General features: G+C 46.9%; 1 protein-coding gene across 2 annotated transcripts in view; it reads left to right on the forward strand.

Moving 5' to 3' along the window:
• DNAH6 (dynein axonemal heavy chain 6) overlaps positions 1-26,991 on the forward strand; it is a 2,458,578-nt gene that overhangs the window by 1,082,951 nt on the left and 1,348,636 nt on the right. For both annotated transcript variants that reach the window (XM_085636629.1, XM_085636630.1), the window contains one exon: positions 10,424-10,979. In XM_085636629.1, the coding sequence (XP_085492755.1) occupies positions 10,424-10,979 (556 nt within the window). The remainder of the gene's footprint in view (positions 1-10,423; positions 10,980-26,991) is intronic.

Here is a 26,991-nt window from a genome sequence, read left to right on the forward strand (position 1 = left end):
AAATGTATCAAGTCGGGGGCTCCCTCCGATCCATGTCCCTCTGGGATTTTTAACAAGTTGTCTAGTCAGGTGGCGGTTCCACTCAATGACCTTCTGAACCAGGTTCTTAGCACTTGAATATACCCTGACATCTGGACGAAAGCCTCTATTCTCCCACTTGTAAAAAAGCCCTCTATGGACACGAGGTCAGTGGATAGCTACAGACCGATCTCCCGTCTCCCCTTTCCGGCTAAGGTCCTAGAGAAGACCATTAATGCAGAGCTACAGACCTATCTGGAGGCCCATCAACTGTTGGACCCTGCTCAGCATGGGTTCCGTGCCCAGCACTGCACTGAGTCAGCACTGGTGGCGGCATTGGAGGAAATTAGAGGGAGAGCGGCACTGATCCTGCTCGATCTCTCTGCCGCCTTTGACACGGTCCACCATGCGCTCCTGGGTAGGCGCCTACACACGCTGGGTGTTAGGAGTACTGCACTGTCGCTGCTGACCTCCTTTTTAGAAAACAGGAAACAATGGGTTGATGCGGGGGGGCTAAATCTAGCCCCTTCTCCCTCCCTTGTGGGGTCCCACAGGGATCAGCACTTAGTCCAATGCTTTTTAATGTTTACGTTACTCCCCTGGTTCAGCTTATCGTGAGTTTTGGTCTGTCCGTACTTTCCTATGCGGATGACACTCAGATTGTGGTGTCCGTAACATCGCAGGCTGAGAAGGACTCTCACAATTTCCGCAGCTGCATGTCCGCTGTGGCTGGCTGGATGGAGGAAATGATTGCCTGACGCCACCGCCCAGCTCCGGGTGACCCCTCTTTCCTCTCCCAACACCCCACCCTTGAGAGCTTGGTGGTCCAAACCTCTACATCCAAAGGCACCATTCCCTAACACACCACCTGATAGGCAATCCAAAAAGCTGGACCATCTTAGGAAGAAAATGTTTTCTTCCTCCAGCTTGGGACTGCGGTCGGTGAACACCGCATGTGTGTTGGGCCATTGCACTCTGTGTGGGATATGGTGGCACAGGTGCTGCCACAGTGCCTGGAGGTGGCCCGGGCCGTGCTCTCCCGTGAAGTCACCAAGGGGAGAGACGCAGCCAAGTTTACCATACGATGTAGACTGTACACCACCGACTTGCTAGGCAGGACAATTTCAACTTCGGTAGCGCTTCAAGGACTCCTGGGCTATGGCCAAGTCCTTGGGTCTCTCTACCCGCCCTGCACAGTCTGGTTTTCACCCCTTTCGTGGCTACTTAAGGGGTGTCCTGCCACGTTCCACCCAGGGCCACAGGCCGGAGCAAGCTCTCCAGCACCTGTGTGTAGGAAGGTGGATTCTGACTATATGGTTGCCCCCACTTTTTCCTGGTGTTTTGCTAGTTTATGACTTAGTTGGACTGGGATCCTGCTATTCAGGGCCCCAGTCTATCTGCTTTCTCTGTAAAATGGTTTCCATGTACATTAGGTACATATCTAATTGGATTCTGGAGTGCCTTATAAGCCCCTAGTATATGGTATACTATGTACCTAGGGCATAGGTACCTCAGAGGCCTACCCGGGGCTGCAGCATGTATTATGTCACCCCTGGGAAGCACTCCAAAATGACACCACAGGTCTGCTACTGCAGCCTGGGTAAGTGTGTGCTTGCACCCCTTACTGTGGTATAGGCTACCTATATCACTACCTTATACAGACACATATAAACCTCTAAGCCACTCCTATGGCAGGCCTTGACAATCCTGAAGGCAGAGTGCTTGGTTTTATGTGAGAGGGTGCCCAAGCATGAGATGAGCCCCTCTGCAGCATTCGGAAATACTTCCTTATGCCTGTTCTGTGATACAGAAAAAGTACCAAATAAGGGAGTAAAGAGGTATCAGGATAGAACCTACCTCCTGTATAACTTTCAATAAACAATGTGATTCTATCCTATCTAAATAAAAACTATCTAGTATTTTTCTATTTCATTATTTTAAGTGATGTTAGATGAAGTGTGTTCAGTGATCCATGAGATTTCATGGAAAAGCACTAAGTGTTTTTAAAATACCCCTCACACACTATGAATCCCATAGTGTCATGCTTCATCATGGGGGTCTTCCCGTCCCTCTACGGGGCGGGACGTGCTACAACCTGCGAATACGGGGGAGCACTGTTGTTATGAAGGAATAGGCTATGTGTGGTGAGGGAGTGGGAGTGGTAGGGTTTAGTGAAAAATACAATAATTAGTTAAGAATTCCCTGGCTAGTAGAAAAAACAATTGTATTCGTTTCTCTGGCTGGTAACATTAAAAAAGGGGATGTGTAGGGGGTGTATCTTAATGTGTTACCCCCTACTGGGTCAACATGTTTCGTAAGCAGTCCCCACTGCTTTACTCATCAGGACCGAATGTGATCCCTACTACACTCAAAATCTTTAACTAATTTATATGTTTAGTATGCCTATTATTCCAAAAACAAACCGCAAAAAATATGTGGGTTTGGAGAAAGTTTTTTACAGGAGTACACTGATCCCTGTCTTTTGTAACCAACTTGGTATCTGAAAAGATAAGAGAAAGCAATGCAAACACATTTATAATTATTTAATTGACACATCACCATACTGTGGAACGTCCAATATGGGTTAATTCTCGTGATATATTTTTCTATATATATGTTTCTCTTTATGGCAGCGTAGGTTTTGTTCTAAAAACGGATAACTACTGCCCATTGGTTGCAGAGTATTATGGCAAGTTTATTAAAAAACGAGTACTTCGTTCGACAAAAACGACATACACACACATTCTTCCAAACACTCTGTTTAAATTTGTAAGAGTGATCAATCATTCATCCATACAATCAGACATGATGGTAGATGTTAGTTTGTTATTGCCCGTTTGATTTATACCAAAAACATCTTTAAATAAAATCGTTAGGTACATACACTATTTGGAGTAATACTCAGGCTTCATGAGCGCGCACTGGAGTGGAGGATGCCTTGAATAAACATTGTTGGTAAAATAGGAAACACATAATGTTAGCTTTAGGCGATCGCGCCGTGTCTTGACGATGCAACTGTCATCGCATGGGGCAAGCGTGCCTAGTTTAAAGACTTGGCTTAGTCTTACTCACATGAAGCAGGATCTTTCCTCGCCTCTGTATGCCTCCGTGTTGCTCTGTGGATGGCAATACGGAAGTAAATGCTGAGTATTTACCTTGTTAGTTAAACAGGATGCAGCGGGAAAACGCTCCTTTCTGATTGACTAGAGCGTGAAACTTCTTCAAAATGGCTACCTGTATTTGTGCCAAGGTGGGGACATCACTTCCTGCTTAGCGATGACGGTAGTGAAACCAAAATGAAAATGAAAAAATAATAACGCCATATGTCGTGAGATTGCTTAAAATAAATGTTCGTAATGTGCCACTATTTTGGGGCCAGGAAATTACTCCCTGGTTTTCTGCGTGAATCTGGAAATAGAAACAGAAATAGAAAAAAGGCATGGGCGGGGCAATCGCCGAGAATGATTCGAACATCGAGAAACTTCAGGGTTTGTTAGGAACTCTTTGAATGTTTGTTTTTCTCCCAAAAATAAGGGAGGCCCCTTGGTAATCCTACTAGAAAATCATTGTGCCAGGAAAATAAAAAAATAAAAATAAAAATAAAATGGGGGAATGAAAATGAAAGTTTCTTTTGTCTTGTAAATGAGATTTTTTTTTTTTGAAGACTCTTTCATTTTTAACCTGTTTTTCTGGTTGTGCGAAATGTGCGTATGCCCCTTCACAGGGTTGTCTGACATTCTGGAAGCAGGCAAGTAGTCAGAGGGTATTTAGTGGTCTCTCATGGTGGTCAACATAATATTTGATATACAGTGTCTGGTTCTTAATATGGTCATAGCTGACCCCATGGAATTTCTTCGTTCAGGCCTATGATATTTGTCTTTAGGCGGAACACCCATCTCTGTTCTTTTTCAAAAAGGTATCTTTCATTTGGGACTTGTTCGATTACTGTCCAGGATATGTCTTCGGGTGTATGACCAAGTTCTATGAAATGCGTTGCCATTTTTGTTGTGCTTTTTTTACACTTGATGTTGCTTTTATGTTCTCCTATCCTTGTTTTCACGGGTCGTGTTGTCATCCCTATATACTCCAATAGGCATGGACAGGTGACGAGGTATGCCACATTGCTACTGTTACAAGTGGTAAATTTTCTCTATTCCCATTTGGTACCATTAAGAAAGGTGATTTCTTTGCTTTTCTTCGTGAGTGAGCAGACTTTGCATTTCCCACATGGATGATGTCCATAAATGTTGGCCATAGCTGATCACCTCTGCAGCATTCGGAAATACTTCCTTATGGCTGTTCTGTGATACAGCCATACCATATACTCTTAAGTGCATTATAACCTCGCGGTAAATGCTAACTTTGGAATGGCTGCATCAAAACATGTCATGTTTGGTGTCAAACGCTTTGGAATACTACCCCCCCCCCCCGAGACACTGCCTGGGGCACATAAGGTGTCCCTGTGCATAGCCCAGTTCAAACCGGTTGCAGGTGCACTCAGCCCCTGCTCTGGTGCGAAACTGGACAAAGGGGAAGGGGTGTAACCACCCCCACCCCAGGCCCACCCATAGGTGGAGCCTTAGAGTTAGTCCATCCCCTAAACTTAGTATAAGTATAGGAATCCAGTCCTTAGGACTTTAGATTACCCAGGACGAACCTCTGAAACATATATCCTGGACCTTCGACTTTCTATCACGACTAGAAGATGGAAGAAATCTCCCTTGGGGTCAAGGAGTGACCAAAGAAGCAGCTGTCTGTCTGCATTACTGAAGCTCCCGCCGGACGCCGAAGTCTCTGCATCCCCAGAGGAGGATTTCCAGACTTCCCTGGGGCTACCCTTCGCTGGGTGAGTCCATCAGACCTTGCTGGTCTGCATCGCAGTCCTTTCTCTGATTTCCTGAGACTTGCCGTTGCCAAGGCTTGTTGCGTCCTTTCTGGTCGCCAACACTGCAGCACTCGACAGACTTCGTGGGACAGCTCGGATCCGGCTCGTGGACTTCGTCGACGCCTCCTGGACCTCGTGGCTGAAGAGTCAAGACACCCGTCAACTCATCTGAAGCACCCGACATCTGTTGGCATTGGTCCATCCTGCCCTAGGTCACTGGCAAGTGACCCAGACTCTGTCCCCTCTGCTTTCAGGTTCCTTACATCCTAGATACAGGCTTGGATCTCTCCGGACACTTCTCTTCACGGCATCAGCAGTTCTTTGCAGGCTTCCATTGGAATCGAAGACGCGACCCAACACCAAAAGACACCTATGCACCTGGCTTCCCTGGGTGAGGTAACTCGAGTACAACGGTACTGTCGTGGGTGCTAGCCCTAGAACTGTCTAAGTCCAAAAGGGTTTGGTCCTGACTCGATTAGAAGTGTCCCTAATCTTTAAAATTCCAACCGCGACATTCCCCATAGAAGATAATAGGAACACCCGGTTGTGTTTCCACACTGCATACGGCTCCCGTGGGTCCCCTGTATCACTATCTTGGGTGGTTTCTTGGGGTCCCAGCGATTCTAGAGGCAATAGGCATACTGCCTATTTCAGTTGTGGTTCTTATACCACTTTTTTAGTATATGGTTTGGTACGCCCCTAGGGCCTAAACGTGTATTTGTGCTTTTACTGATGCTTAAACACTTGTAACTAAAGTACTTCGAACTCCAGTCTCATAAAGAGAGTAGAGGGGTGTGTATTATCTTAAATACATATATTTTGAATATATACCTGGCGTGGTTGTCTTTTCATTTGATGATTCAAGAGATTATAGACTTGTAAAACAAGCTGCTTTACATTCCTTCAAGATTTAGCCTGAAGGCTGCTCTCCATAGCTACCACTAGGATAGCTTTCATATAAGGTTGGCTTTAACCTATCACCATAAGGGGTTGTTTGGACTGATACAGGGTGCCCACTAGAACTAGTTGACAGCATATATCAGGCCACCTTCTCACACTGCGCGGCCGGGGACGTAGGACCCACCATCGTGAGTCTGGGGGCCAGCGAGCGGGCCAGTCCACCAGCGCCCCTTCTGCAGCATCCTCCAAACCCTCCTAGTCCGACCTTTCAGGGCCACCAATTGCCAGTGGGCGGCAGGATTCGCCATCAACTCCTCCACTAGCTCACCATCACATCGGACAGATGGGTTTTGCAGATAGTCTGAAGGGGCTACTTCCTCTCTTTCTAGACTATCCCTCCATCCATGCCACCTTAATACCATCGCATGTCGGAGGATCATTTGGTCCTTCTCCAACAGGAAGTCATGGCTCTCTTTGCCAAGGGAGCCATCAAGCGAGTTCCTGTTCCAGAAGTAGGTCGTGGTTGCTATTCTCACTACTTTCTGGTGCCCAAGAAGGACAAAGGCCTGTGTCCTATCCTGGATCTCAGGAACGTCAACCGGTTCCTCCGGAAGCAGACGTTCAAAATGTTGACACTAGCTCAGGTCCCGTCTGCCCTCGACCCTGGAGACTGGATGGTAGCATTGGGCTTGCAGGATGATTACTTTCACATCCCCGTCCTGCCGGCTCACCGGCGTTACCTGTGGTTCACTGTAGGCCACAAGCACTTTTAGTTTACCGTGCTCCCCTTTGGCCTTACCAGCGCCCATAGGGTTTTCTCAAAAGTGATGGCAGTGGTCGCAGCTCATCTGCGCTGATCAGGGGTTCCAGCCTCCCCCTATCTCGACGACTGGCTGTTGAAGGTGGGTTCGCCACAGGCAGTCATCTCCCTACTTCAGACTACGGCAGACCTCCTGCATTTGCTGAGGTTCACTATCAACGTGCTGAAGTCACACCTGATTCCATCTCAGAAGCTCCTCTTCATTGTAGCGGTTCTGGGCACGATGCAGTTTCGGGTTCATCCTCCCGAGTAGTGAGTCCGGGATATTCAGGCTATGATTCCTATCTTTCAGCCTCTATCCCGGGTTTCGGTCAGAATGAGCCTGAGGCTGTTGGGCCTCATCGCCTCCTGCATCCTGCTGGTAGATCATGCCAGGTGGAATATGCGGGCTCTGCAGTGGGACCTGAAGTTAGAGTGGGCACAACATCAGGGGAGTCTGTCCTATTTCGTTCAGATCTCGGAGGGCACTGCACAACAATTGCAGTGGTAGATAACGAACCAGGATTGGGTCAATGGCAGATCCCTCTCCCTTCCCCAACCAGAGTTCACAGTGGTGACGGATGCATCACTTCTGGGGTGGGGTGGCCACAATTTAGAGGCGGAGATCAGAGGCCTCTTTTCTCCAGCGGAGTCCAGGCTCCATATCAACCTTCTGGAGCTCCGGGCGGTCCGTCTTGCGCTAAAAGCATTCCTTCCCTCAGTCCGAGGTAGAGTAGTGCAGGTGTTCATGGACACCACCACTGCCATATGGTACTACAACAAACATGGAGGGTGGGGTTGTGGATCCTATGTCAAGAAGCTCTCCGTCTCTGGACATGGCTGGAACATCAGGGCATATCCCTGGTGGTTCAACACCTGGCAGGTTCACTGAACGCTAGGGCAGATGAACTCAGCCACAGGTGCATGATGCATCACGAATGGCGTCTTCACTCGGAGGTGGTGCAAGGTCTATTTCTGCAGTGGGGAGAGCCTTGGTTAGATCTATTCGCCCCCGAAGAGAACATGCACTGTTTTCAATTCGGCACGTTGGAATTTCCAAGGCTGCACTCGCTAGGCAAAACGTTTTTTGTCGCAACTGTAGTTGCGGTCTTCTATACGCCGTTCCACCTATACCACTTCTGCCCAGAGTGCTGAAGAAGATCAAGCGAGACCGGGCCCAAGTTATTCTTGTGGCTCCGGATTGGGCATGAAGAGTCTGGTATCCCAAGCTGTTACACATGGCCATCGATCCTCCAATCAGACTGCCTCTTCGGGAAGATCTTCAGTCGCAGCAGCAGGGGACGGTTCTCCACCCGAACCTGTCCGGCCTCCACCCCCTTGCGTGGATATTGAGCGGCGACAGTTGACAGCCTTTGACCTTCCTCCCAAAGTTTGTGATGTTGACTTGGCAGCCAGGCGTCCCTCCACTAAGACGGTATACGCCTGCAGATGGAACAAATTTGTGGCATGGTGCGCAGCAAAGGCTGTTAATCCCCTTTCTGAGGTTCTCTTGTTCCTCCTTTCTTTGGCCCAGCAGGGCTCTGCTCTGGGCACTCTTAAGGGCTATCTCTCATTCATTTCAGACTTTCGTAGGCTTCCTGATCAGCCTTCTCTTTTCAAGTCCCCTGTTGTAAATCGCTTTCTTAAGGGCATTACTCCTCTTTTTCCTCCTACTCCCTTCGTAATGCCTCAGTGGGACTTGAACTTGGTTCTTACTTATCTTACGTGCGCTTTCTTTGAGCCGCTACATAACTGTCCTCTCAGACTTCTCACTTTAAAGACTGCCTTTCTGGTTGCCAACACTCGCAGGGTAAGTGAGCTCCAGGCTCTTTCCTCGAAACCTCCTTTTCTGGGGAATCATCCGGACAAGGTTGTCCTTCAAAATCAACCCTCTTTTCTTCCTAAAGTGCTTACTTCTTTCCACATTGGTCAAACCATCACTTTGCCCACCTTCTTTCCGCCTCCACATCCTTCTAAGAAGGAAGAGAGGTTTACCGTCTGGATCCAAAATGTGCGCTTTTATTTTATTGGGATCTCACCAAGCAATTCCCGGTGGATGACCAGCTCTTTGTTGGCTATGTGGGCGTCAAAAAAGGTTGGGCCGTACACAAACGGACCATTTCTAGGGTGGGTCATTTTGTACATTAAAGTTTGCTATTCTTTGGCAGAGAAAGAGCCTCCAGTGGGATTGAGCGCCCATTCCACCAGGGTGACGGCAGCTACCACTGCTTTTGGATGGGGAGTCCCCCTCAATGACATCTGTCAGGCAGCTACGTGGGCATCTCTGCACAAGTTCACAAAACACTACTGCCTGGACAGCCGAGTCCGGAGAGATGGCTTCTTTGGCCGTTCTGTTTTCCAGGACTGTCTGGTGTGAACTTGGTTCGCAGACCCACCTCCGGGGTTGGTATTGCTGGGGTATCTATTCTAAAGGTAAGGAATCTATAACTAAGTGTCTCTTTCAGATGAACAAGTTACTTACCTTCGGTAACGATATATCTGTAAGAGACATAGATTAGTTATAGATTCCTTACCGCCCCACCCATCCTCCCCGTTCTGCGAACTGACTTCTGGGGTCAGGGAGTTCCTTTCAGGGCCCTAGTTTTGTGCACCAGTGGTCAGTGTCTTGCATGGCTTTGCGCTTCTGGCGTGGAATGTTGTGTAAAAGAACTGACGTCAGTGCGCGAGGACGGCATTTAAGTAGCTACCACAATGTAATCCCTGCGACGCCAACAATGAATGCGGAGCCGACCAACGCCACCTTTAGACGTGCAGTGGTACTGCTGAGGAAAAAAATCTCCGGAGCCATTCTGATGCCTGGGCGTAATTCTAAAGGTAAGGAATCTATAACTAATCTATGTCTCTTACAGATATATCGTTACCGAAGGTAAGTAACTTGTTCTTTAAATACTGCGCTATGTCATTTTTGTTTAGAAAAGTTGTTCTGTTGGGTGCCTTGGTGTTTCATAAAGACACAGTGCAATTCACTAATCTTCCTTGCATGCTCATTTGTATTGCTTTGCTGTCATGATACCATTCTGTTCAATTTATAGCTTTATTGTTTGCAAAGTAAAGCCATATGCGCCCATTGGCTTCCTTAAAGAAGCAACAAACATACTGACCTTTGATAAAAGTATCAGGTACATTATTTTGTTGCATATACTTTTAGGATAACTATATAAATGTCCTCTTCTGACTCCTTTTCATAACACTCTTTCTTCATATTACAGGTCATATCAGCTAATGCAGTTGTTTAGATTAGAAACCCTATTTTCAGCTTCCATGCATTTTTAGCTCACGGTTTTTATTTATTATAGGATTTTCATTTTAGTATAGATATGGCCAACATGAACAAAAGAGCTTGATTATTACCAAAACCTTTCTAACAAAAAGACAGAACTATTGCCTTTGCCAATGAGAGAATCACATTTTTTCACACACATATATTACTAAAGTCGCACTGTTGGAAGTAATACTTTGTGTTACATTTGGGAGTTGAACTACTCTAAATAGAAGGAACGGAAAATAATCGCTTTTCAATTGTTCTAGAATGATACAGCACAGTGAATGCTTGCATTTGGATATGAAAATGAAATGTATCTGCTCTTGTGACAAGGTCTTCAATTTTGGTGTTCATGTTGTATAGCCCTGGATCACTGCACTGTGTTATGACACCATCTAACTCAAAGGTGGACAGCGATTTCAAAATATGATACAGGAACATAGAGTTTTAAAAATTTCTTTGTGTGGTGTGTTGCAAAATGATTTAAAGATACAGTACCTTGAACTGTGCTAACATCCCTTCCCCTTGTTTTCATCAGTGGTATCATATCTGACCTTTTCCCGGGAGTCACCATCCCAGATCATGACTACGGCACACTACAGTCAACGATCATAGAAGTTATGATTGCAAAAGGTTTGCAGCCTGTATCCTGCCTGGTTCACAAAGTGATTCAGTTCTATGAAACGATGCTAGTTAGACATGGCGTTATGCTGGTTGGTCCAACAGGAGGTGGGAAAACAACAGTATATGAAATTTTGGCCGCAGCCCTGGGAGCTTTACATAAAGCAAAGGAGAAACACCCGTTTTACAGACCAGTAAAAACATATGTTCTGAACCCAAAATCAGTAACCATGGGTGAACTGTACGGTGAGGTTAACTTACTGACCTTGGAGTGGAAGGATGGATTAATGGCCCTCAGCGTCCGTGCAGCTGTCAACGACACTTCTGAAGATCACAAGTGGATTGTGAGTGATGGACCAGTTGATGCACTCTGGATTGAAAATATGAATACAGTGTTGGATGACAACAAGATGCTTTGTTTGGCAAACAGTGAACGGATTAAATTAACTCCACATATCCACATGGTGTTTGAGGTAAATTTATGACAACTTTTTTGTTGGTTATAAAGTACACAAAGCCAGCCTATCACACTTCTATTCACTGAATGGTAGTTTAAGGTGTTTGTAGATGTGCTCACTTGATGATTTTATTGTAACATGGAAAATGGTCCTGAGAGTTGGTGAGTTTGATCAAATGAATGGTGTTACCACCCAAGTTATTTTGAAATAGCACACGTGAATAATTAAATAAGGCAATTTGTTGTGGATTCTAATCGTTCAAACTTATTTTGAGTTCATTTTATTACTGGATCTCATCATGTCCAATGCAAATTAGTGGATGTAGGCTGTGTTGATGTCTCCACTTAATGGCTACAAGCAGAAGTTATTTTCATGAATTCTGTTTCTTGTTATTGGATATGAAACCCAGGAACAACACTCTTCTGTTAGGATCTTTCTTATGACTTTGTGTCCAGAATCGTATGTCACAACTGTGTTTTTTAAACATTTCTCATTGCACATCTGGAACTATATTTCCAATGGTTCGTCCCTAGTTCAAGTGTCCTTCTGAACCTACAGAATGCATTAGGGTTGTTGCATCGGCTGTACATTATAGACAAGCAATGGCAATAACAATTGGTCTTGCTCACCTTTATATACAAGTAAGACCAACTGGCATTGCCTATGCGAAGTGGTCTGCAATGTCGGTCATGATCGATGTTGTATCTTTCACGTCTGCCAGCATTTGTCTAGTAACCTCTAAGTGGCACTGAAATGCAGTTGTTTTCACATGGCTCTGTTTTCATGTTCTTGCTTGATAGTGCAACTTCTGCCAGATAACTATATGAGACTCACTAGAGATGTAGATTAGCTCCGCCCACACGTTGGGAGATAGGAGTACAGGACTTGATAGTTGTGTCCTTCCACAAAAAAAGTGTTCCACACTGCTGGAATCTATCTGATTATCCAGCTGCTTGAGACTTAACTTTCAGTGGGACACACATGAAATTGTAATGCTGTTAACATTTTTATAGGTAACTAGTTGATTTATGGTGTTTGTCTTTCTCTGGTAGCAGCACAGATGGGAGAAAGGCAGCAATAAATAATGTACTGAATTTATATGAGCAACAAAAAAGAGCTTTCAGATTCCTACTGAGAGAGAGGCTTAGTCTCCATCCACATGATGGTCCTTTGAGTACAATATTTGATTGGGACAAAAGTTTGTGCTTTCACTTGAAAGACTATTTGTATCACACTGTGTGGCATGCAGGAAAGCTAATACTTAAATCAGGACTAAGTTAGATATGGTGGCAAGCCAACTTTCAAGACTATAAGCCAAATCTATTTATGAAATGTTATGATAAAGACACTAGTCCTGACATATTTATTGTGAAAACATATGTTAAAGTCATTAGGAATTTAAGTGTTGATTGCTGTTCCTCCCTAATAAAGCCTGCAGGTAGGTGTTTTGCTCCATGGAATCTCACAGATTACCATATTAGGCTATGCTTGGTGTTGGTAACACCAAGTGACAAACCATTGATATAGATTAGGAGTCTCCAACCTTTTCTGCAGTGTGAGCTAGTTCTGATCAGTGAAAATCACTGTGAGCTACTGAAGGCTAAACAACTTGTGCATTGTTATTAGACACTCTGACGCCCAGCTTCATTGACATAGATCCAGGTAATATGGTTTGAAAAAAAATACTTTGAATAGGGGCACAATGACAGGACTGCCATGTGTGTCAGTGAGAGTATGGTCTTGTAGGACTGTATGAATATCTGTGTATATGAATGGGATATATGTGTATGGTGGACTGAGAGCCTGTGTCATATGTTCTTAAACCATAGGACGTACTTTTCAACCATATGTGGCACTGTTACATGTATTATACAAACATATAACCATTTTTTTAAATGGGAGATATTTTAAGTACAGAATTTTTTTTGCATGGAACATTGTTGTGCAATTTAAATTTCTGCATTTAAGAAATAGCTCTGTTTTTCAGTTATAAATATGGCGCTGTGTCAAGTCACATAACTTTTTTTCGCCAGTCAAAAACTGGCATAAAAAGAATTCTAGAGAAACAAATTCATCAAAAATTTCCACACAATAACACATAAAATTAAGTTTAAAAAGATAAATTTACCAATCTAGAGATAAAAAAATTACAAAATAGTAGTCCTTGATTCCTTAAAATTACTCCTAGTAATGTACAAAGACCCTTTGGTTATACATAAGAAATCACATTTAAGCAGTTAATCTCCTCTTTTTTAAAACACATAAATAAAACGAAGCCCAGCAAAAACACGTAAAAGGATCCGGTAATATCTTGAGGTAATGGAGGGCTTGGCGGCATTGTCTTAAATTCAGGTTACGCATAAGAGGGAAAATATATCTCTTTCTTTCATAAATATAATATTTACCCAAAAAATATAAAATGTAGGCCATTCTGCCTAGACTGCATGTCACAGGGACAGGGTGGGAGTGCATCAATCACATAAATTTGTGATGGATGACCTAACATTAAAGGGATGTAATTTAATCAAAATCTTAGTAAAATATATCTATGTTGTAAATCAGTAACAAAGGATAGGTAAGAAAAAGTCATATTGTTCATACTAGGTACTATATGATATTGTTTGACAGTACAGAGTTTAAAATTCATATATCAAATCTCTTCTCATCAAAGTGGGCTAATAGCTGGGCCTTTAGATCAGTTTTTGTTATTGTTGTGCATGAACTCGGATGTGTATATAGTTTATGTAAACCTTTAATGTGTAATGTGGTCTCAATATATTTAAGCCATTTTATTTTTCCTACGCCATCCAGATTCAGGCAGTCCATTACAATGTGTCTGGTTAAGGCTAAGGTTTCCTTTCGCCACACTGAATGCCACAAAAAGATTGGGGCCATGCAGATCTTATCTGTAATGTATGGAACATTCACCTCACAATGACAAATATAATTGGCACAGGATTGTGGTACAGAAGCCACATTTTTTCATTAAGCCGTCCTCTATTCCTTGCAGTTTAAACCTATCAGATGTGGCCCAAACTGCTGCCCCATAAGATGCAACAGATACTGTTTTTGTGGCATATATTTTCGTAATAACCTCTAACGGTTTGGTTCCCAGTGTTTTTTACAAATCTAAAAAGGTCTCCTATACTTTTTTGCATTAGATGTGCTCTGTTTACTATCATATTTTGCCAATTACTTTCCCTATCAAACATAAGCCCTAAATAATTTTAGGCCTTCGATGTATATTCTAGTTTGCTGTTGTGGTCTCTGGCCTGCCACAAGAACAAACAACTTGGTTTCGTTATTACTTTGTTTCTTGTTCACTCTTGGAGTAGCAGTGTGATGGCTACTTTGAAGCAGTCTGGTTTTAAGCATTGTAGAGAGTGTGGGGGACATATGTCCATCACTGATTCCCACGATGACTGTCTCTGGTGTCTCTCGTTGGACCACGACATCGGAGGCTGTTCCAGTTGTTGGAAGATGAATCCAAATGCTTTGATGAAGCGTGAGGCTAAGCTTTTTATGGCAAAGCAAGAAAGGAGAAGAGGGGTTGTAAGAGGTCAAAATCAAAGTCGTCGACCTCTCATACTTCGAAGTCGAGGAAAAGCACAAGAAGAAGAGAAGGCATGGTTCTCGACACTGCTCTTTGAAGGGTAGGGTTCGAGGTCGCCTTCTCCGGTTCCACAACGTCGCTCTAAAGATGTCATCTCGCCTTCTCCTTCTCCTCAAGCGACTCCGACTCGCTCACCGACATCGAGGGGTTCTGCGGGGCTAACAGATTCTCCGCAGCCCACGGAGTCTTCTCCTGTGCCTGTAGCCTCGCCTGTTCTGGATCCGACGTCCCCGGCGCCGGAGCTTCGGCCTTCATCTCAGCCTTGAGTAGACTCAGACTGGGCACCTTATCCACCCTTTCCTGGGCCTGGGTCGGATCCTTCGCATTTTCTTAATGTGATGTACGGCATGTTTTCCAGGGCAGCTTACCCTACTGGATGCGCTGTCAAGCCTCGTGGCTCCACTTGCTTTCAATTTGGGCGTTCTTCATCAATATGTTCCGTTTATGCCATTGGCGCCGTCCTGGTACTCTCCGGCTACGAGGTTTTTGACGCCGGTTTCTCAATCTCCAGCGCCATCTGGTCCTTCTTCTACTCAGCTTCAGTTGGCGCCGTTACCTGCTTCGGAAGATCTTCCTTCGACACCGGCACCTGTGTCTCTGGCACCGCGCTTGCCGCCGGGTATTCTGAAGTTGCGGTCAAGAAGGTGAGATCGACGACTCTGTTGATGAGTTCGAGGGCCTTCGTGAGGCAAGTGGTCTAGACACTTCCCCTGAGTGGGAGCTTTCTTCGCCAAAGGCCTTACCTTCGCAGAATGTTGCACCATACCATGCTGTTATCAGGAAAGCTGCTGAACTTTTAGATCTTCAGTTACCCACAGCTGATTTCAGGCCAAATATTCTCACAGAGGTGTTACATTCTCCATCTTCTGTGGTTGAACCTCTTTTACCTTTTAATGAGGCCTTGACAGAGCCAATTCTGGAGGTGTAGCCGAAGCCCTTATCAGCTCCTGCTGTTTCGAGGACTGTAGCAAGGAGGTACAGGCCTGCTCCTAATGATCCTGCATTTCTTTCGGCTCATCCTTTGACAGAAAGTTTGATAGTGCAGGCTTCCAGATCTAAACAGTCGGCTGGGTCTTTACCTCAAACTCCTGGAGACAGAGACTCTAAGAAATTGGAGCAATCTGCCAACAAGGTTTTCTCTTCTTCAAGTATGGCTTTAAAGTCTACCAATGCAACATGCTTGTTGGTGAGATATATACATGCCTTAATGGACTCAGCCAAACAGTTGGCTCCTAAGTTGCCGGACAATGATTGTGGTTCCTTTTTGGAGCTTTTGGCAGATATGCAGGCTGCAGCCAGTCAAGTTATTCAGTCTGGCCCGAACACTGCGGATTCGGTGGCCAGGGTGATAGGTTCCTCTATTGCTACCAGGAATCATGCCTGGTTCAGGTCTTTGGGGTTCTTTCCAGATGTGCAGGCTACTCTTCTTGATCTTCCGTTCGATGGATCCAAGCTTTTTGGTGAAAAGGCAGATTCTGCACTGCAAAGGTTCAAAGACCGTAGAGCCACTGCAAAGTCCTTGGGTCTTCAGTCCCAGTCTAGGGGCTTTGGTTATAGGAGGTACCATAGTTTTGATAAGGCGGCTTCCTTTCGAGGCCGTCAACAACATCAGCAACAGCAGCAGCAGAACCCTTTGTACAAGTCGCACAGAAGGAAGGGCAGAGGTCGTCTGCGGGATGCATCCCGACAACTCTCCTCCTCTTCTTCCTCCCCTGTCCCCACCACTGGTACCACAGGAAAGCAGCTCTAGATTCCCCATCTTGGAGCATGCTGGTCCTGTAAGGGGTTGTGTTCCATTTTTTACAAGATTAGAAATCTATCACATCAGACCTTTGGGTTATAAATCTTGTGGAAAATGGGTACGCCCTTCCCTTCTGAAAGTTTCCACTTCCTTACCCTCCTCACCAGGGCTGGTGTTCAGAGGACCATTTGCTGCTTCTGCAGCAGGAGGTTTTTGTTTTGCTTCAGAAAGGTGTGATAGAGGTGGTTCTGGAGCAGGAAAGGTGTCAGGGATGCTACTCCTGGTAGTTCCTGATTTCCAAGAAGGACGGCAGGTTAAGACCGATCCTAGACCTCAGGTCTTGAATTTTTACATCAGGCAGGAGAAATTCAAGATGTTGACCCTAGCTCAAGTTCTTCTGGCGCTGCAGCAAGAGGACTGGATGGTGTTGATCGACTTACAGGATGCGTATTTTCACATTCCCATCCTGTAGCCGCATCGGAAGCATCTCCGGTTTACGGTAGGGTCTCAACATTATCAGTGTGCGGTCCTCCCACTCTATCTCACTTCCGCGCCACAGGTCTTCAGAAAGGTGATGACGGTGGTGGAAGCTCATCTCAGAGAGTCAGGGATTCCTGTTTTCCCCAATTTGGACGACTGGCTGCTCAAAGCAATGTCGCCAGAGTTGGTGCTGCATCATCTGCAAGTAACAGCACTGCTGTTGTTTGACTTGGGTTTCTTGATAAATGTACCCAAATCTCACCTGGTGCCCTCACAGCGCAACCTGTTCATAGGGGCAGTACTGGACGCTACTGTGTGTCGAGCTTTCCAGCCTCCGCAGAGGATTCCTTTGTTTCACGATGGAGCGGTTGTTCCAGTCCTGAAGGTCCTACGCCTGCTCGGTCTGTTCGCTTCCTGCATACTGTTGGTCAATCATGCCCTCGCTGACACATGAGGGCTCTAAAGTGGTGCCTCCACAGGCAGTGGTTTCAGCACAACAGAGATCTCAAGAAGATGGTCAGGATCTCCAGAGACACTGCAGTGGATCTGTCTTGGTAGAGTGTGGAGGGCAACCTGTCGCAAGGAAAACCCTTTCAACTTCCTCCACTGGTGGCCAGAGTGATCACGGATGCCTCCACTCTAGGGTGGGGTACTCATCTGGGGATCTGGAGATCAAGGGTCTTTGGTCTCCGGAAGAAAGGTTGCCTCACATCAACCTTCTGGAATTGCGGGAGATACATTTGGCTCTCAAGGCCTTTCTTCCCTCCCTTCGCGGTCAGTCGGTGCAGGTCCTAACGGACAACACTAACGTGATGTGGTACATAAACATACAGTGAGGTGTAGGGTCGTATCGTCTCTGCAGAGAGCCTCTGCGATTCTGGTCTTGGGCTCAGGACCATCAGATTTATGTGTTTGCAAATCATCTGGCCGGAGTGCTAAATGTACGTGCACACAGTCTCAGTTGGCAATTCTTGGCCGGCCACGAGTGTAGGCTTCATCCAGAGGTAGTCCATCATATCTTCCTGAAGCGGGGATTCCTTGGTTGGACCTTTTCGCCACTCAAGAGAACGCGCACTGTCCGTCATTCTGCAGTCTCCAGTTTACGATGCAGGGAGCGTTGGGGGACGCGTTTCAGTTGGAATGGAGTTTCACAGATCCTTTACGCTTTTCCTCCCATACCCTTGATTCCTCGGGTTCTGAAGAAGATTCGCCAAGACCGGGCCCAATTCATATTGATCGCTCCGGATTGACCAAGAACGGTGTTGTACACAGATCTACTTCACCTTTCATCGCACCCTCCGCTCCGTCTCCCTCTCAGGTCAGACCTCCTCTCACAATCGCAGGGGCAGGTTCTACACCCCCATCTCCAGAGCTTGCACCTTCATGCCTGGAGATTGAACGGGGCAATCTGAGTTCTTTCTCTCTCCCACCGGATGGGTTGGAAGTTATTTTATGATCCAGGAGACTCTCCACCACATCTATTTATTCCTCTAGATGGTCCAAATGTGTTAAATGGTGTGGAGAGAGGTCCATTGATCTTCTGAAGGGCCATTTGTCTGATGTGCTTGGTTTCTCTCTTTCCTTGGCTCAGCAGGGTGGTGCAGTGGTTACAGGAAAGGGTTACTTGTCAGCCTTGTCGGCTTTCCTTTGTTTGCCGGACCAGCCATCTTTAAGTCTCCCATTGTTAAGAGGTTCATTAAAGGCCTTACCAAGGTTTCCTCCCACCCCCTTAATTATGCCTCAGTGGGATTTGAATCTGGTACTTACTTTCCTGATGGGGTCTTCTTTTGAGCCTCTTCATAGTTGCGCGTTGAGGCTTCTTTCTTTCAAGACGGTTATTCTGATCACTATTACTTTAGCCAGGTGGTTAAGTGAGCTTCAGGCTCTTAGTTTTAAACCTCAGTTTTTAACCATTCATGCAGAAAAGATGGTTCTCAGGACCAGGGCTGCTTTCCTGCCTAAGGTGGTCACTCCTTTACATCTAGGGCAGTCTATTACCTTGCCTACCTTCTATCCACCCCCTCACTCCTCCAAGGAGGAGGAGAGACTTTACCGCCTGGCACCTTATAGGGCTGTCAGCTTCTATCGGGACAGAACCAGGGACCTATGGCTGGATGACCAGCTACATTGGCTACATTGGACGAATGAAAGGCAAAGCTGTCCACAAATGAACACTCTCCAGGTGGATCATCTTTTGTATCAAGATCTGCTACGCCCTGGCCAAAAAGCAGCCGCCGGAATGTATAAGAGCTCATTCCACCAGAGCTAAGTCACCTTCTTCTGCTTTGGCTAGAGGTGTTCCTGTTGTAGACATCTGTAAGGTGGCAACTTGGGCCTCCCTCCACACCTTTGCAAAGCATTACTGCTCGGATTCAGAGGTTAGGATGGATGGCCATTTTGCACGTTCTGTATTGCAGGACTTTTTGATATGAGTAGGTGGACACCCTTCTCCGGGAGCTGCTGTGGGATTCAATTCAAAAGGTGAGGAATCCACAAGCAGATGTATCTATCAGAAGAACAAGTTCCTTACCTTTGGTAACGCTTTTCTGGTGGATACAGTATCTGCTTGTGGATTCCTCACTGACCAACCTTCCTCCCTATTGTCCACCTCCGTATACCGAAAAGTGTTTTTCATTACTTGACATGGTTGTTTCCCTATGTCTTTTAATTGCCTTGCTGTTGGGGATTAGGAAATTCTCTGTTTCTTTAGCTTTTCCTATTTTTCTATATACTTTGTGTGTTTGTATGTATATTGTATACTGTGTATACTCCAAATATGTTGTTGGTCCACCTGTTTGCCTTGAAGGCATGGAAAAAATGGGTGGAACTAACGTCAGCATGCCGACGAGGTCTTCTTATGGCTCCGATGACGTCATACGGAGTCGCGAGTGGAGCCGTGCCATTGTGACCTCCTCATCCTCGTCACAAAAGTTGAGGAATCCACAGCCAGATACTGTATCCATCAGAAAAAGCATTTCCGAATGTAAGTAACTTCTTCTCCAAATCCAAATTATTCATAAACTCTACATACCCCTCTATGAGTTGCTATAGTGCGTTGGGGGTACGTTCCAGAAGTGCTGCGTCATCTGCATAGAGTTGTATCGGGACTAGGCTTGAGTTAATGGATGGGACATCTGTAGTAGATCCAAATAAGGCTGACTGAACACCGTTCGTATAAAGAGAGAATAAAAAAGGGGCCAAAACGCACCCTTGCCTCAACCCCCATGTAATTCTAAAATATCTAGTGCATTTGCCATTCTTTCTAAATCGAACGCAGCCCTCAGCCTCGGAATACAGATCCCGGATAAAATTGATTATCTGGGACTCGCCTCCCAAAGACTCCAAAATTGGCCATACCTTGTAATGTGTTACACAGTCGAAGGATGTTGTCAAATCCATAAACGCCATGTATAGGTGGCCACACTTGGCCACCGTATACTTTGCTATTATTAGATTTAGATTGAGGGACTGGTCCACAGTTCCTTTTCCATTCCTGAAGCCATATTGGCTCGGGATTATTATACTCTTTTCCTCCACCCAAGCCTCTAATCTATTCAGGAGGAACCGGCCCATCAATTTAGCTGTAGAATCCAATAAGGAGATGGGCCTATAGTTTTTTGGAGCTGCCTTATCGCCTTTTTTATGAATGGGGATAATAACCGATTTGTTCCATGGCGCTGGAACCGCTTGTTGTGCAATTACAATAAAAACATTTGTGAGCAATGGGGCCCACAAATCTAGGTTATTTAAAAAGAAATCAATCGAGACCCCATCTAGCCCAGGGGCCTTCAATATTTTAAACTGTTTCAGGACGAGTATTACTTCTCCCTGAGTAAAATGCAGATTACCTCCAGCCCTACTGATTGGCGTCACTGTTAGAGAATCGGTTGCCTCCTCTGGGTTCCTGAAGACACCTTCAAAGTGAGCTATCTTCATTTACATGGGTATCTAACGAGATCATATTTTCCTTTCTTATAGAAGGAGCATTATTAAAGACCAGAAATCCTGACTGTTATTTCTAGTGGCAGCAAGTTGTAACTTTTCCCACAAGTCTTCCTTTACTGCTTTTAGTCTATCTGACCGTACCTTTTTATAAGTCTGCCTTAGGGCCTTCACAAGATTCATATCTCTAGGATTGGCCTTCAGGGCCACCTGGAGGTTTTTAAGTGTAGTAGCACAGTTCTCATCAAACCAGGTGGGCTCTTTACGCATTACCCGGAAGCAGAATCCGCCCGAGTTCGAACACAAAACTTTATACCTTCTAGAACCATCCAGTAGCATGTGGATACCGATACTATATTGAACATAATACACGGCCCCTGAGGAAGGGCTACGGCCCGAAATGCATTGGGCAAATGTGACACAAGTGGAAATAATGTTCAATTGGATATCTGGATTATTTTCAATCTAAGTTCGTTCTTTTTGAAACATGGATTCAACTTATTGATATACATAAGCCAAAACGATGAAAATTTGAGTTTATTCAATTATACTTAACAATAAATTCATCAAAAGAAATTAACTACACGTGTTTAAATTTTTTATTGAGTGCTATTGGGGGATGCCCCTTCACGAAGGACAGCGCTATTGATCAATTCTTCATCCTCACTCTCAGGAGGATTAACCCATCAGCACCAACAACCTCGTTAATCTAAGATCTTTTTTTTTTTAAACCAGTTCAAACTGAGTGCGTTTGTTTATTATTCATTTGTACTCGTACATTGTCATCTCAGTGTCATGCAATGCCAGATGTGATTGGCCAGTTTCTACGCACGAGCGGCACCAGTTGTGTCCTCTGTCCTGTGGTGTAAGGGTTGCACTTAGTACCACATCGTCGTTAATGTTGATGTACTGTGATTGCTATGTATGTGTGCTGCATTGTTGCCGAGTCGCCCCTGCAGCTCTGATTTGGCGGCCCCTTATCCCTTTGAGTTGGTGTGCATTTGACTTGTGTGCTTTTCGGGTGCTGGGATGTTTGAGACTTGTGTCATTTGTGCTCTTGGACAAATTTGTACTCTTGTGCATTGTGTGTCTGCAGATGTGTTTTTGACGTCATGGGTTGTAGGTGCACGTGGATGTGTCAGAGTGTGACCTGCTCTTTTACGGATGTGGTCCACACTCGGCCACCTCAATGTCGTCTTGTGCACCATGTCATGTATTGTGACTGCAGCCATGCTATCTGTCATGCAGTGTCACTTGCATTGTCAGTGTGGCTCACAGAGCCGCTGCTTTGCTGGATTCAGCACATGTGCATGGGTAGGTTGTGAGATTGGTGATAGGGAGGGGGGCCCCTTTGTGCACATAGTGGACGGGGGCCTACTTGGTGTTTCTATGTGTGCTGCAGTGTGCCAAGGGTATCAGGGACATGTTTCACACTCATTGTGGGTGTGCAGTGTGCTGCACATGATTGTGCATGTGTGCCATTGTGCCCATTTCCCTCCGTCCCCCCAGTCCCTGGTCGTTACTCAACCTGTTGCTGTTGGGTCAGGTCATATCGAGCTGTGTCCAGACCCCCAACTCCTTGCACCATCTCCACACTGATGACTGTGGCCACCATTTCCTCCAGCTCATCCAGCTCCTCCTGTGGCGCAGGACTCCCACCTCCAGTTGCCTTAGCTGCCTTCCAGTTGGCAGTGAGTTTCTGTTTGGGTTGGCTGTGCGCTTCATTTCTGATGGATACATCTGCCAGTGGATTCCTCACCTTGTGAATATCCCCTGCGCCAGCAACATTCGGAAACTTTTGTAGCAGTCCACGCCGATGAGGTCGAAGACGACATCACAGAGGCACGGCTCCGCTCGCGACTCCGCTGACGTCACCGGCTCCATAAGAAGACCTCCTCGGCGTGATGACGTCAGTTCCCTTTTTTCCGCGCCGACGACGCCAACGGATTTCGCGAATCGTTACTGGTAGCTTTACCTGTTACTTTGTGTTTATTCTGAAGTTTCTCTGTCTTTCTTCGAGAATGTCGACAAGGAAGTCTGGTTTCAAGCCTTGCCGTGAATGTGGCAAACACATGTCCATCACTGACCCGCATGTCGATTGCGTTTGGTGTTTGTCCTCGGATCATGACGTTGGAGGTTGTTCGAGTTGCAGGAAAATGAGCTCGAAGGCTCTTAAGGAGAGAGAGGCAAAGCTCTTTATCGCCCGGATGAAGAAAAAGGAGAAAAGAGGTAGAAGAAGATCCAGGTCGAGGTCGAGGTCGAGGTCGGCTTCCAAGTCGACTTCGGGACATGCTTCAAAGAGCAAGAAGCATAAGAAAAAGAGGAGGCATTCGTCGCATCATAAGGCTTCGACGTCGAAGTCGAAATCACCTGCTCGGCGTCGAAGGGAGTCAGTGTCTCCTTCTCCTGTCCCGGCTTCGCCTCCGGTTCCATCTTCTCCGGTGTCTTCGCCGGCTCCGGCTGTATCCCCGGTGCCGGCGTCCTCTCCGGCGCCGGCGTCCTCTCCGGCGCCGGTGCCATCTCCAGATCCTGCAAGTCCTCGGGCTCCGTCTCCGACTCCGGCCCAGGATGAGGATAATCAGGCTCCGGGTGAGTCTGTGACGCCGCAAGTTCCACCGTCGGCGCCGGCAGGCCCGAGTCCGGTGTTACCTGACCAGTATCCGGCTTTTCCTAATCCAGGTCAGGACCCCTCGCATTATCTCAATGCAATGTACGGGGTGTTTTCTCGGGCCATGTATACCTCTGGTGCACCTATGGGTCCGATGGGTCCGATGGCTTTCAATCTGGGTGTGCCGCAGGTTTACCCTCAAGCACCATTTATGCCGTTCTTCCCAGCGACGCCGTCTTGGCAGATGCCGGCGCCGAGAACATCGACGCCGCTTCCCTCTTCGCCGGCGCCGACTCGACCTCGTTCGACGCTGGCTGCTCCAGCTGATCCGCGTTCGACGCCACTGCCGGCGCCGTCGGATTCGATCACGGCGCCGCCGACGCCGCAGGTGCGGATCCGTTCAAGAATGGAGGCGCAGAGAGTGCTGGAGGAGAGACGCTTTCTGATGGATGAGGCTGAAGAGGGGGAATTGGTCGAATCTGATGAGGTGTTCAACGAGTTGAAGGAGGCAAGTGGTTTGGATTGGTCTCCGGAGTGGGAGATCACTCCGCCATCGGATGAACCCTCTAAAGACGCGGCACCCTATCATGCTGTAATTAGAAAGGCTGCAGAGTTGTTGGACCTTCAATTGCCATCTACTGAATTCAAGTCCAATATTTTGACTGAGGTGTTGCATTCTCCAACTGCGGTGTCAGAGCCTCTGTTGCCCTTTAATGAGGCAATATTGGAACCTGTGCTGGATGTGTGGCGCAAGCCTTTTTCAGCTCCTGCAGTATCCAAGGTAGTTGCAAGAAGATATAGGGTGGCTCCAGGGGATCCTGAGTTTTTGTCTTCACACCCTTCACCTGAAAGCCTAGTGGTTCAGGCGGCTTGTTCTGGACGTTCCAAAGGTGCGTTTCCTCAAGTCCCAGGGGACAGGGAGGCAAAGAAGGTGGACCAATCGGCCAAGAAGGTCTTTTCTTCAGCCAGTATGGCATTAAAGTCTTCAAATGCAACTTGTTTGTTGGGGCGCTATATCCATGCACTTATGGACTCTGCTAAAAAGTTGGCGCCAAAACTGTCAGAGGAGGATAGAGGAGGCTTCAATGAAGTGCTATCGGATGCCCAGGCGGCTGCTCGCCAGGTTATACAGAGTGGCCTGGATACAGCAGACTCAGTTGCCAGGGTCATGGGGTCTTCAGTTGCCATCAGGAGGGGTGCATGGCTTAAGTCCTCCGAGTTCTCTTCGGATGTCCAGACAACTTTGTTGGACTTACCTTTTGATGGGTCTGGTCTGTTCGGGAAGAAGGCTGATGCTGAAGCAAGAGAAGTTCAAGATGCTCACCCTTGCGCAGGTTCTTCAGGCGCTGAATCAGGAGGACTGGATGGTGTCGCTCGACTTGCAGGATGCGTATTTTCACATCCCCATTCTGAAGTCGCACAGGAAGTATCTCCGGTTTACGGTAGGGTCGCAACATTATCAGTTTGCGGTCCTCCCGTTTGGTCTTACTTCGGCACCACGAGTCTTCACAAAGGTGATGGCGGTGGTGGCAGCCCATCTCAGAAGGTCGGGGATTTCGGTTTTCCCTTATTTGGACGACTGGCTGATCAAGGCGGAGTCGCCAGGGAAGGTGCTGCTCCATCTGCGGGATACAACTCAGCTGTTGTACAAATTGGGTTTTTCGATCAATGTGCCCAAATCTCACCTGGTGCCCTCTCAGCGCAACCTGTTCATAGGTGCGGTACTGGACACTACTGTGTGTCGAGCATTCCCTCCTCCTCAAAGGATTTTCGACATACAGGAAATGATTCCTTTATTTTTCAACGGAGCGGTCGTTCCAGTTCTGAAGGTCCTTCGTCTGCTCGGTCTGTTCGCCTCCTGCATCCTGTTGGTCAACCATGCACGCTGGCACATGAGGGTACTCCAGTGGTGCCTCCGCAAGCAGTGGTATCAGCACAGGGGAGATCTCAGGGAGTCTGTGAGGATCTCCAGAGAAGCTGCAGCGGATTTGTCTTGGTGGAGCGTGGAGGGCAATCTGACCCAAGGAAAGCCCTTTCATCTACCTCCATCGGTGACCACGGTGATAACGGATGCATCCACTCTAGGGTGGGGTGCTCATCTGGGGGATCTGGAGATCAAAGGTCTTTGGTCTCCAGAGGAAAGGTTGCTTCACATCAACCTTCTGGAGTTACGGGCAATACGTTTAGCACTCAAGGCCTTCCTCCCTTCCCTTCGCGGTCAGTCTGTTCAAGTCCTGACGGACAACGCTACCGCGATGTGGTACATAAACAAACAGGGAGGAGTGGGTTCTCTTTGTCTCTGCAGAGAGGCCCTGCGTCTATGGTCCTGGGCTCGGGACCATCAGATTTGTCTGATGGCAAATCATCTGGCCGGTGTTCTGAACGTGCGTGCGGACAGTCTCAGTCGGCAGTTTTCCGCCGACCACGAGTGGAGGCTCCATCCGGAGGTGGTTCGTCACGGCTTTCGGACGTGGGGAACTCCTCGGGTGGATCTGTTTGCCACCCGCGAGAACGCGCACTGTCCGTTGTTCTGCAGTCTCCAGTATCCGATGCAGGGAGTGTTGGGGGATGCGTTTCAGTTGAGTTGGGGCTCTCGACTCCTTTACGCGTTTCCTCCCATACCCTTGATTCCTCGGGTTCTGAGGAAGATTCGCCAAGACCGGGCCCAAGTCATATTGATCGCCCCGGATTGGCCAAGAAGGGTGTGGTATACAGATCTTCTCCACCTCTCCTCGTGCCCTCCGCTCCGTCTCCCTCTGAGGGCAGACCTCCTCTCGCAGTCGGAGGAGCAGGTTCTACACCCCCACCTCCAGAGCTTACACCTTCATGCCTGGAGATTGAACGGGGCAACCTGAATTCTTTCTCTCTCCCTCCAGATGTGGTGGACGTTATTTTATCGGCCAGGCGACACTCCACCGAATCCATATACTCATATAGATGGTCTAAATTTGTTCTCTGGTGTGGAGAGAGGTCAATTGATCCCTTGAAGGCTCGTTTGTCTAACATTTTGCAGTTTGCCCTTTCTCTTGCTCAGCAAGGCTTTGCTGTGGCTACAGTTAAAGGATATTTGTCGGCTTTGTCGGCTTTCCTATGCCTGCCGGATCAGCCGTCCTTGTTTAAATCACCTATTGTACTTAGGTTTCTCAAGGGCCTCACAAATAAATTTCCTCCTACTCCCTTTATTGTACCTCAATGGGACTTAAACCTTGTACTGACTTATCTTATGGGTTCTCCCTTCGAGCCCTTACATAAGTGTCCCTTGAGACTGTTGTCTTTTAAGACGGTATTCCTCGTTGCAATCACCTCGGCAAGGAGGGTAAGTGAGCTTCAGGCTCTTAGTTCAAAACCCCCATTCTTGACTATGCATGCTGAACGAATGGTGCTCCGGACCAGGGCTGCGTTTTTGCCTAAAGTGGTAACTCCCTTCCATCTGGGGCAATCCATTACCCTTCCTTCCTTTTATCCTCCCCCTCACCCTTCCAAGGAGGAGGAGAGACTTCACCGTTTGGACCCTAAGAGGGCGGTGAGCTTTTACCTGGACAGGACAAAAGACTACAGGATTGATGACCAGCTCTTTGTGGGCTTTGCTGGTTGCAGAAAGGGTCGTGCGGTGCACAAGCGCACCCTTTCCAGATGGATTGTA

Source organism: Triturus cristatus, chromosome 2_1, assembly GCF_964204655.1.
Source record: "Triturus cristatus chromosome 2_1, aTriCri1.1, whole genome shotgun sequence".
NCBI classification, from domain to species: domain Eukaryota; kingdom Metazoa; phylum Chordata; class Amphibia; order Caudata; family Salamandridae; genus Triturus; species Triturus cristatus.